Source organism: Plasmodium relictum (assembly GCF_900005765.1).
Source record: "Plasmodium relictum strain SGS1 genome assembly, chromosome: 12".
NCBI classification, from domain to species: domain Eukaryota; phylum Apicomplexa; class Aconoidasida; order Haemosporida; family Plasmodiidae; genus Plasmodium; species Plasmodium relictum.
In genome coordinates, this window is record NC_041690.1 from 1,185,552 (window position 1) to 1,198,164 (window position 12,613).

Here is a 12,613-nt window from a genome sequence, read left to right on the forward strand (position 1 = left end):
TTAGAAATAATTTATTAGTCAGGAATAATATTATAAAAATTAAAATGAAATAAAATTAACAAAAATATATATGAACATATATAGGTGCTTCAATATATTTATACATAAATATTTAAAAAAAAAAAAAAGTAAGTTGTCCACAAAAAATTTTTATTCTGTTTAGTGCAAATACAAAATCGTATAATAAAATAATTTAGGTATATTAAAAAAAAAATAAAAAAATTAAATATTAAAATTATATGTATAAGAAAATATAATAGAAAACTAAAGAAATTCAAACTCAACAAAAAAAAAAGGAAAAGAAAAAAAAAAATTAATATTATTATTATTATTATAAAAAAAAAATGTTTTATTTTTTATAAATAAAATTTCTTATTTAATCGTGTGATATATTTCCTTCATATATACAGAGAAGCATACGTGTTATTTACTTAGAAACATATATTCAAATAATAAATAAAAAAATCCTCTTTTAGAATTATAAAACAAAATTACAAAATTAATATATTAAGAAAAAATAAAACTATTGTAAACATAAATTTTATATTTAAATGTTTACCAAAAAAATAAAAAATAAAATAATAATAAAATATGCATATACTCACATGATTTTTATTAAAAATAATTAGCATGTAATTTTATTTTTATTTTTTCAACTTAACATTAAATAATACATATAATTTTTATTAATTTACAAACACATAAAATAATAAGAAAATATTGTTTCCTTTTTATTCTAAATCACAAAAATTACATAAAAATGAGTACTATTAAAAAAATATAGCATACTAAATTTTAAATATCTCTATATCATATAGAAAGCATATATAGATATTATAATTATATACACAAAATCAAACACAAGAATACATAAAAGAATAAAATTAATAATTAAATAAATATATAATTACACAAATAAATGTTTAAATAAAGATAAATATATATATAATGCAAGTAGAGGTAGATTAATATATAAATAAACAGGATACTAAGCAGAACAGACGAATATTAATGTATGAATCTAACATATAAATAAAAACAAAACAAAACAAAAAAAAAAAAAAAAGACAAAAGTATTATTTACAATAAAAAAATATTTCCGTTTACCTAAAAACATATATATAAAAAAGATATATATTCTTTTTTTTTTTATTAAATACAAAATGTATATATCTATATAATTAAGATTTTATATTATTTTTCCCATTCTATAAATATTTAATATATAAACAAAAATAGAGTTTCATAAAAAGAAAAAAAGCTACCCCATAAGAAGTTTAGGTAAAATGAAAAATATAAATATTACTTTAAAATACCAAACTAAAAAAAAATTTCATTTATTTTTATTTATTAATATTTATAAAATATAACTTTTTAATATATTTTTTTCATAATATATTATTTTCTTTACTCATGTAATAGTAAATTTATGTATTTTTATGAATATAACTTATAATTTCATTTTTTACTATTTCTGTTCTTTTCATAATAGAAAAATAATGCCACTACAAATAAAATAGATGTATTTCCTTTAAGTTATAAAAAAAAAAAAAAATGAATAATATAGTTGTAAATATATGATGCGAATATGAGTTATTAATTATATCTAATTTATATTTAATCATGCATACAAAAAAATTACACATTTATATAAATAATTGCAAAAATAAAATTTCAAACTTATGTAACAATGTTTTAAGGTTTTATATAATACTTTTGGAAGTATTTATATATGTGAAAGTTCATTTTTTTTATTATTTCTTTAATTTTTTAAATTTTTATTTAAATTCTATTCTATTTAATACAACTATTTTTATAAAAAAAAGGAAAAAGTTTATTCCTAGGTTAACAACCTGAAGATAAATTTTTTAATGCTTTTCAATATACACACGGAAATGAAAAGAATAAATAATTAATATAAATAAAGAAAAAAAAGAAAAATTATTCAATTAATAGTTTCAATTAAAAATAAAAAAAATAAAAAATTAACAAAACGAATGATTTTAATGTATCAGATCAAAATTATTACAACAATAGAAAATTTTTTTTTTTTTTTTTTTGTTAGTACAGATAAAAGTTAATAATTATTTATGTAATAATATGAAAAAAAAATAAAAAAAATATTTACAATTAATATATCATAGGTTCACTGTTATTAAAAAAAAAATAATAATAATTAGCTAATTTATATATGCTTATTTTTATTTTTAAATTTTTATAAAAATAATATATTTTCTTTATAAGTGAATAATCAGAACAAATATTTGTTTGCACATTTTATATCTTGCATTTTTATATTAATTTTTATCTCCATATAAATAAAAAAAGGTTTTTTTTTATGTTCACTCTTTTTCTTGTTCTTTAATAAAATATATATTTATATATATTTTTTTTTACTAATTAAAAGTATATTTGAGTATTTAGTTATTTTTTCTTTTTTTTTTTTACGTGTTCAGATAATTTCTTATACATCAGCGTGTGCCAATTTATTTCTGTTGATTTATATAAATAAAAATATATATATACATATATTTCTTCAATTTTATATAGAAAATTTTTTTTTATTATATATGTTATTTTGTAAATTTTATTTAAATTTTTCTCAAAGTTATCTCAAAATATTTTTTTTAATAAGAAATAAGTTTTGCATATTCTGATTACAAACATTCAAAAAGAAATAAATATATATATATATTTTTTTTTTCTAATTTAGTCTTTTTAAATTAATTAAAAGTTTAATAGTATATATAAGTATATATTTATACACATATGTACATTTGTATATTAAATAAAATAAAAATTTTCTAAATTTTTTGATGTTTTACAAGCATTATTGTTAATAAAATATTTTATGAAATAACAACTATCATTGCTTACCAAAAGAATGAAAAAAAAAATATATATAAAAATACAATGAAGGAAAAAACTAAATAAAAGAATATAATAAAAAAATACTAATTTTTATTTTTTTTTATATTCATAAAATTCTTTAAGATTTATTATGTGAAAATTAAAATAGAATATTTTTTTGTAGTGAAAAAGAAGAAATTATTTAAACCTATGGACATTTAAATAAAATTTCTTATCCAAACATCTATTACTTTTTTGAATTATTTTAATGAAAAAAATTAAAAAAATTATTATATTTTTTAAATAATAAGATGCTATAATATCTTCATTAAAAGTTTATAAAAATTATTCTGATAAATGAAACATATTTGTTATAACTTTTTCATACATATATAAATATATATATAAGTTTTTTCCTTTTTTAAAATTCTATAATTTTATTAAAAAATGTGATTAAAAGAAAATTTAAATCTCCGCATGCTTTTATCATTTTATTTAGCTTAGTAAATTAATTCAACTAAAATATATAAGTAAATGTGAAATGCTATATAGTTTTCTTTTAGTGCAATAAACGATATAATAATACATATAATAAAAAAATAAGAAATGAGTGAAGTTAATTTTTTATTTTTAAAAAGTTTAAATTATTTTTTTTATATAAAATATATATATATAGTATTGTGTTTTTTTAAAGAAAATGAAAAAAACTAATTTTTTTTATTTTTAAAAAAAGTTTTATTTATATGAAGTATTCATAGATATAAAGAATAATGTCATTTCAAAATTTTTTTTTCTAATTCAATTATAATGAATACTAAATAAAAAAAATATATATATATGTACTTAAATTTAAATTATTTATGTAAATGCATACATATAAAAAATATTTAAATAGAAATATTCATACAAAAATAAAAAAAGAATTAATAATTAATAAAATAAACAAATAAATTAGATATATGAAAAAAAATATGTAGCGTGTAAAAAAATGCTTTTTTTAAAAAATCTACATTGATTTATTAATTTATTTATTTCATAATTATTTAGATATTTTGTTTTTACAACTATATTAAATCGTTATTAAAATTTTTGGTTTTTGTATAATTTCTTTCTTACCAACTATAAATTAAAGTAAATTTTTAAGAAAAAAAATATATTGAAAATTTAAAATATATAAAAAGACTGAAATTCATAGGAAATTTTAGTAAACACATGCACTAGTAAATAAATATGTTTTAACTCAGCATAGTAAAAAAATATTTTTAAGAATAAAAAAAAAAATAGCAGAAGTTAAATTGCAAATCAAAATTAAATAAATTTCAGTTATAATTTAAAAATATGTCATATTTTCAATATATTAACTTTAACACCTAGCAAAAAACAAATATTGTATATTTTAGATAGTTATTACTGAAATATACATTTGAAAGTTGCATTTTTAATAATTTAACATACATCTTTAAAATTTTCTTTTGAAGGATTATATAGAAAAATTATATATTGATAAAAAAAAAAAAAAAAGTGTCTTTTTTTTTTTACCCTTAGTAATTTTTTGGTTTTTTTTTTTGTTTTGTTTTGTATTTTTAATATTTTTTATATTAATCACATATACCAATAATTTGTAAATTTTAACAAAAAAAAATTTTATTATTGTTTTCTTTTTATTTTGTAATATAATAAAATGCAAATAAATAAATCAAATTCATTTTTACTTTATACAAAAAATTTATATTATTACTATACAACAACACACTGATACATTAATAATGTATTAAATAAAATGTAGATATATATATATATATATATATATATATATATATATATATATATATATATATATATATATTATTAAGAAGCACATTTATATTAGCATTGTAATATAATGATGTATCTCTCTTAAAATGTTAAAAAAAATAATAACAAAAATTCCTTGTAAAGATTAATTTTTATTTTTATTGTTTCTTATATTAAATATTAGTTGTTTTGCTTTTAATTTTATTTTTATCTTTTTATAATATAATATATATATATATTTATGTTTTTATTTTATTATATTTTTTTTTTTTTTACGAAAAATAATATATAATATGGAGTAAATGGAAGAATATAGTTCTGTTCAAAAGTTAATTAAAAATAAAATTAGGAGAAATTATAGTATACATCCTCAAAATGTCATTTTTTATGATTATTTTAATAATTTAAAAAGAAAGGCATTAGCTCAAGGTCATAATAATTTAGTTATTTCTTTTAAAAAAATTCTTAATTCTATTTTCAAATATCCATTACCTATTAAAAATTGTTTTGATGCATATAAATTAAAAGGTGTTGGCAAGCGTTTTTCTTACTTTTTTGAAAAGGCATTAATACAATCACAAAATGGGAATACCCACAATGATGATAATTGCGTATCCAATGTAGATAACATTCATATTAATAATCATATAAATAAAGTTATTAAATGTTCTAATGATTTTTTAAGAGAATTTAATGAAATATGCATTATAAAAAAAAAAGATGATATATCAGAAGACGATATTATTATAAAAAATTTAAAAGAAATAGAAAATGATTACATAAATAAAGAGAATAAGAATTCTAAATGCAAACTGAAAGATAATAAAATATATAATAACACCTCTCATTTTAATAGAAATAATAATACCTTATGCTTAACAAATGAAACAGATGAATATAACTGTGCTGATTTTTTAAACAACAACACTATTATTTCAGATAATAAAAAAGATAAGAATAAAATTTCTAAGGAATATAAAGGTGAATCAATAAGTATATTATCCTATCCAAATGAACATGAAAAAACTATTTCTAATTATAAAAAATGTTTAGTGAAAAAAAACAGTCAAGTAAAATTAAATGATCTAGAAAAAAACATTCTAATTGTTATTGATAAATATAGTCATTTATATGAAGAAAATGCGATGAGAAAGGAAGAAATAAATATCGGATTTATAAAAAATTATAAAAAATCAGTAGATATAAATTTTAGATCATTAAATAGATTAACAAAGTTAGATTTAATAAAAAAAATAGAGCATATTGAAAATGAATCTTGTAAAACTCCAAAAAATAAAATGAAATTAAAAATTGTTAATAAAATGAAATTAACAGAAAAAGGAAAAAAATATTTAGATGAAGAAAAAGAAAAGTTATTGAAAACAAAGTTAACTATAAAATGTGAAGATAAGGAAGCATCTTTAAAAATAAATGATTTAGAGGAAGACAGTTTACATACAAGCGTAATAAAATTAGAAGAGAATTTAAAGAACACGGAAAACGTATCAAAAAAAATAAATGAGTTAAAGGAAAATTTGAAAGAAGAAATAATTTATTGTGATACCAAATATAATTATAAGCCGGGCAAATATAATGAAAAAATAAAAGAAAAGGATATGGATTATATTCCATTAATAGAATATGATACTAATAAAATTGGTTGTTTAAAAAAAAAAAAAAACTTTTATAACTGTAATTCAGACACAGAGGAAAAATTAAGCAATAGTGTAAGAGAAAATTTAGAAAATAGTGATATCCTTAGAAAAGAAGATAAAAATAGTTCTTATGCAAATTATAATTTTTCTTCAGGTATAAATGCTGAGATTGAAAAAAATTGTCAATATTATAAAAACAAAAAGTTTATTGATAATGAAAGAGAGTTTATGATATTAAATAATAATACAAAAGATTACTATTTAAATAATATGAATAAGGTGCATATTAAAAAAAAAGAAGATGAAACAAAAATAACGAAATGCAAGAATAATAATCAAAATAACGAAAACTTAAATACTATCGAAAATAATGATAATATTAAAAAGGAGGAATTATATGAATGCTTAAAGGACTTTAATTTAATAGAAGAAAAAAAAAAAAATAGTTATTTTGAAATAAAAATGGAAAATAAAAAAAAAGAAATACAAAATAAATTAAAATTAAGTTTAAAAGAAAGATTAGAACAAAAAAATTTAAATAAAAGCTTGCCAAATAATAATTCTAGTTTGTTAACTTGTTATCCACCAAAAGAAGACAATTTTATTTATAATGCAAAAATAGAGATTAATGAAAAAGAAAAAAACGCAAAATCAGAAAATTTGTTACGGTACAAGAAGAAAAGTGAAAGCGAAAATATTATATTAAAAGAATATGAAGAGAATAATACTAATATAATTAGTACTGATATTAATAATAAAAGAAATAATTTAATTACTGATAATAGTTATTTTAATCCTGAAAATTTAAGTAAGGATAATATAACTCCAAGTATAGAAATAAAAGATCTAGAAGAAAGTAATGGAGAAGTAATCATATCTTCTAATAATAAAGTAGAAAAATTAAATTATAAAAATATATATACAGTAAATTGTGATAACAGTAAAGGTATCGGTAATAATAGCACTTATGAAAAAAAATATAATTTAAACAATGATTCTGATGCTAGCACAAAAGTTAAAAAAAAAATAAATTTAGTAAATAATTGTGAGGAAATAGAATTAGCATCAATAGGGAATAAAAAAAATAATGATAATCAAGGTAAAGACATTATAGAAAATATAGAAGAATTTAGAAAAAAGGATTATAATTATGACATAATTGAATTATCTGAAGAATCATCTGATAAACAGAATAATTCCTATATAAATAATTATATGAGAAATAATAAAAAAAAAAAGAGAAATAGAATTGAGTTGGATGAAAAAAGCAAAATGGAAAATGGGGATCATGATAATAATAAGGAAAAGAATAAAGTAAGAAAAAAAAGAAAAGGAAATGAAAGCAAAATAAAAATGGAAAACGAGAGTAGTCAAATTAGATATGGGCCATATGAAATAATTATGGTAATTGATAATAGAGATATATCAGGTTCAAATTGTGAGTATAACGAAAAAATGAAAAAAATATTCAAAGATAACAATGTAAATTATATAACGAGAAATCTGCCGTTAGGTGATACTATTTGGTTGTGTAGGAGAGCAGTTTATATTGATAATTCATCAGAAAAGAAAAAAACAAGAAAAAAGAGAAAAAAACAAGAAAAAGATAGAAATGAGGAAGATTATGTGAACATTTTAAATAAAAATGATGATCTAGTGGTTGATAAGGAGGAAGAAAACATAAAATATGAAGAATATGTTTTAAAATGGATAATTGAAAGAAAAACAATAAATGATTTAAGTGCTAGTATAATAGATGGTAGATATGAAGAGCAAAAATATCGTTTAATGAGATCAAATGAAATGTATCATATAATATATTTAATAGAAAATTGTAATAACTCTTATAAAAATTATATGAACTCTTCAAAAATTTCATATGAAACATTAAATAATGCACAATATAGTACGCAACTAGTAAGTGGTTTTTCTATACTAAATAGCCAAAATATGAAACATACTTTATTTTTATTAAGTGAAATTCATTTTCAAATTGTAAAAAATATAAAAAGATTTTGTGAAATTCAAGAAAATGAAGAAATTCACAATAGTGAGAAATTATCAATGTATTTAAAAAATAATTCATGCCTATGGGAAAAATGGAATAATGAATCAAAAAAATCAAAAAATAACATTGTCAAGGAAGTATTTGGAAAACAATTAAGATTAATTAATATGTGTGGATCGGATGCTACAGAACTTATTTTGTCCTTATGGCCAACTCCTTTTAAGTTAAATCAAGCACTTCATAAATATACTCATAACGGAATATTAGCTGAAAAAATTAAAAGAATTTATATAAAAAATTACGAAATTAAAGGGAAAAAAAAAATTAAATCACCAATAGATACACAAGTAATTTGTTATATTTTTATATCAATATAGAAATGTTTACTTGAAGATTAACCTCAATCTGTATATATTATTTATTCAAGTTTTATGTACATACATATATATTTACACTTTTTTTAAATAAATATATATATATACATGACATTTTTTTTTTTTTTTTTCAGTTGATAGCACAACTAAGACTATTATATGCCCCTGATTCAATATAATGTTCTTAACATATTTTAAATTTTACTTAAAAAATTTTAAAATAAAATAATAAATAATATTATAATTAAATTATATTGACTCATTTTATAATATTGTTTCATGTAATCTCTTTTTGTTTTGTTAGATGAATGAATTTTCCTTAAATAACTTTATGATATGTTCATTCAAAAATTTTAGAGAATAATACCATTCCTTACAAACATTTTTTTTTTATTGTAATTGTTCATATTTTATTTAACTATTATTATATATATTTTTTTTAAATTATTTTATTTTTTTTTTTTTTTATATTAATTTTTATTATAAACATTGCTAAGTATAACTACTTATAAAAATATATTGTCTATAAGAATTTATTTTTAGTTGAAATTTTAAAAGAAAATATATCATAAGATTTAAAAAAGGAAAAAAAAAAACAAATATTTATAATTAGGTTTGTTAAAAAAACAGATCTATTGAACACTATAAAAGAAAAAAGTAATAAATGCTTAATAAAAACAAAATTAAAAAATGTAACGTATTTTATATGAATATCTGTATATATAGCAATTCTTATTAAAATAATATCAATATATGTAACTGTAAGAAAAACTTCAAAAAAATACAAGTAATTATAATTTAATATCAAAAAAAGCAAAAGTATAATTTTTTATAAAAACATATAAAAAATTATTTATGACTATATATCATTACACAGGAAAAACAAAAAAAAATGTATGTACTTATATTTCCTATATATGATATTTATTAAAAAAAAATTAAAAAAATAATTGGCTTTAATGGTATATATATTCAATAATCAATAACATTTTTCTAAAATATATTTTTAATAAAATAGAACAAGTTTTATTTCCATTACGATGAAAAAAGGGATTTTAATACATCATAATTTATTTTATTAGGCAAATTTTTATCAGATTTTTCAAGAGCTTTTAAAACGGAATCCCCAGTTGATTGAGTTTCTGAAATATCTTCCACTTTCTTTTTTTTATTTCTAATTTTTTTTTTTTCATTATTATTTTCTTCATGATTTCTTTTTTTCTGCCTTTTTAATTGTTTACAAATATGTGGTAAATAATTTTTCATCATGTCATCCCATATTAACATTTTTATTTCCTTTTCCTTTTCAGTTAAAATCATATTTTCTATTTCGCTATCATATATATCACTCAAAGTTTCATCATTTTGGTTAATGGAAGCATCTGAATTTCCGTCAAATGTAGTATTTTGATCATTAATAGAATTTAAATTACTTTCAAAAAAATAATTAAAATCTGTTGAAATATTAGCATTATTCATATTTTTTTTATTATTTCTATTTTTATTTTCAATATTACATTCTAAAAAACTATATTCTTCTACTTCATTTATGATATTATTTAATTCAGAAGTTACAGTTTCTTTTAAAGTAGTACAATAACTACTATCTATTATTTCTTTTTCTTTATTTAAATGATTTTGTTGTAAAATAATTTTTTTATCATCAGTAGAGCTATTATTTTCAATAATATTACTAAGATTTATGCATGCAGTTTCGTTATAACAATTGCTCGTTGTAGATAAATTACTATTATTATAATTTTTAGGAATAGTTTTAGTGATATTGTTATTACTATCATTATTATTACTAATATAACTGACGTTATCATTAATACTAATATCATTATTAATGATTGTGTTCATTTTTTCATTATTTTTTATTTCTTCATTAATTAACGAATTTTTTTCGTCATTTATTTTAGCTTTATTTAATTCGTTGAGGTTATCTGAAAAGTTAGATGCAGAAACACATGATTCCATGTCTGATAATTTATTTACACTACACATAGAAGTAGTAGATTTCATAGAGAAATTATCCATAAAAATTTCTCCTTTTTTCTTTTTAAGTTCACAATTTTCCAAATCTGTAGTACGGTCTATTTTTTCATCACGATTTATTAAGAAATTATTGTTTGCATTTTTTAGTATGTTTGGATTATTCTCTATATTGATAGTATTAATTATTTTTAAAGCCAAATTGTCTATATCATTTCCTTTAGGATTTTCATTGCAAATTTCCTCTAAATTTATTCCATCATTACTATTATTATTTTTTTTTTCTTTCTCATTTTCCTCGTTTTTTTCCTTGTCATCATTTACAATACTGTTAGTTGAATATTCAGTATGATTATTATATGATAATTTTTCAATATGAAACAAACTATTGTCATTAGAAGTGTTATCATCATTTATACCACTATTTATATTAAAATTATTTTCATCATTACTTTTTTGAGAAAAAATATCATCACTAAAAATTTCTCCATCACATATTGACTTTTTACTTCTATTTTCTTGTTCTTCGCTATCACATAATGATAAGGTTTTATTTTTTTCAATAAAATTATTTTTCAATTTTTTTTTATTGTCATAAATAACACATGGAGGAATGCTATTTGATGGAATATCCGTTATAGAAATTTTATCAAATTCAGAAGCTTTAATTTTAGCAGTATTTGTGTTTTTAAATTCTGACAATCTTTTAATTATAGTTGGATTAGAAATCCTGACAATATCAGCAATTGTATTAGAATTAATTGATATTCCATGTATTCTAGTAGAAATTAAAAGAGCTGCACCACATAGTCCAGTAGGTCTTCTTCCTGTACTAATCCAATCTCTAGTCATAGCTTGAATAAGCTTGATTCCTGTATATGTAACTTTATAAATGTCATTTTTTAAATTAAGTTTATGAGCAAATCTTTCCAAAAATAGAGAAGGATCAATATTTGGAACATTGATATGCAATAATCTTAATAGTTTTAAAAACGTTTTTCCTAAAGGTTTTACAGGTGTTTGTAAAATATCACTAAAATCAATTAACATTACTGGAGACTTTTCTCTCCTACAAATAGTGTATAAGCAAGAAGCAGCAACATAAGAATTATTTCTTCCCATAGTAAAATTTCTCTGTAATGCCATTAAATAAATTCTTTGAGCTGCTTCTATATGTTGACTTGATAAATGTAAATGATCAGCGATTTTTTGAATATTTATATATCCTTTCTGTAAAGATATTTCTCTACTTTCTCTTATTCCCCATGATAATATAAATGATTTATTCCCACTTGATGGAATAAATTGACCAACCTATTAAAAATAATAATAAAAGTTAAAATGTACTCTTTAAAAAAAATTTTTTCTTTCTATTTCTTTTTAATACCATTGAGATTCCTCCATTATTATTCTCAACAAATTCTAACGATTCTACAATTTTATTTTCTTCTAAAACTGTTCCACATCTCAAACAAATAACTTCTCCTCGTCCTTCATTAGTTTCTATATCAGAGCTTAAACAACTTTTACATACTTGCTGATTCACTATAATTTATATATATATATATAATAAAAAATAAAAATGTGTTATAATTAATGAATAAACATAAAATAAGTATTTAGATAAATTTTAAATTGTATTCTCTTTTCTTTTTCATATATATTAAAATCACTACTTGCATTGACAAATTCATATACAGTTAATTTTTGTAAAAAAAAAAATTATCCTGAGATGGCAATTTCAGTATGTTTTTAGTTCCATTTAAATTATGTTTAAGTCTCCACAAAAAATAAAAATTATAAAATAAAAACAACGTTAATAAAAAATTAAAATTGAAAAATTTTAAATAATCAAACAAAATATAATATGCATATACATATAATAGAATAATTAAATATAATAAATATATTTTTAAAATATATTATTACTTTATATA

At 18.0% G+C, this 12,613-nt stretch overlaps 2 protein-coding genes across 2 annotated transcripts; one reads left to right on the forward strand and one right to left on the reverse strand.

Moving 5' to 3' along the window:
- Positions 1–4,946: 4,946 nt before the first annotated feature.
- MUS81 (crossover junction endonuclease MUS81, putative) lies at positions 4,947–8,860 on the forward strand (the record flags this gene model as incomplete). Its single annotated transcript, XM_028678109.1, has 2 exons — positions 4,947–8,654; positions 8,816–8,860. 2 exons carry the CDS (start codon positions 4,947–4,949, stop codon positions 8,858–8,860), a joined length of 3,753 nt encoding a protein of 1,250 aa, XP_028534432.1.
- Positions 8,861–9,716: 856 nt separating this feature from the next.
- Positions 9,717–12,066, reverse strand: PRELSG_1231700 (transcription factor IIIb subunit, putative; the record flags this gene model as incomplete). The annotated part of the gene is made up of 2 exons (XM_028678110.1): positions 9,717–11,990; positions 12,064–12,066. The coding sequence occupies 2 exons, from the start codon at positions 12,064–12,066 to the stop codon at positions 9,717–9,719; spliced, it is 2,277 nt and encodes a 758-aa protein (XP_028534433.1).
- Between the last annotated feature and the right edge of the window lie 547 nt (positions 12,067–12,613).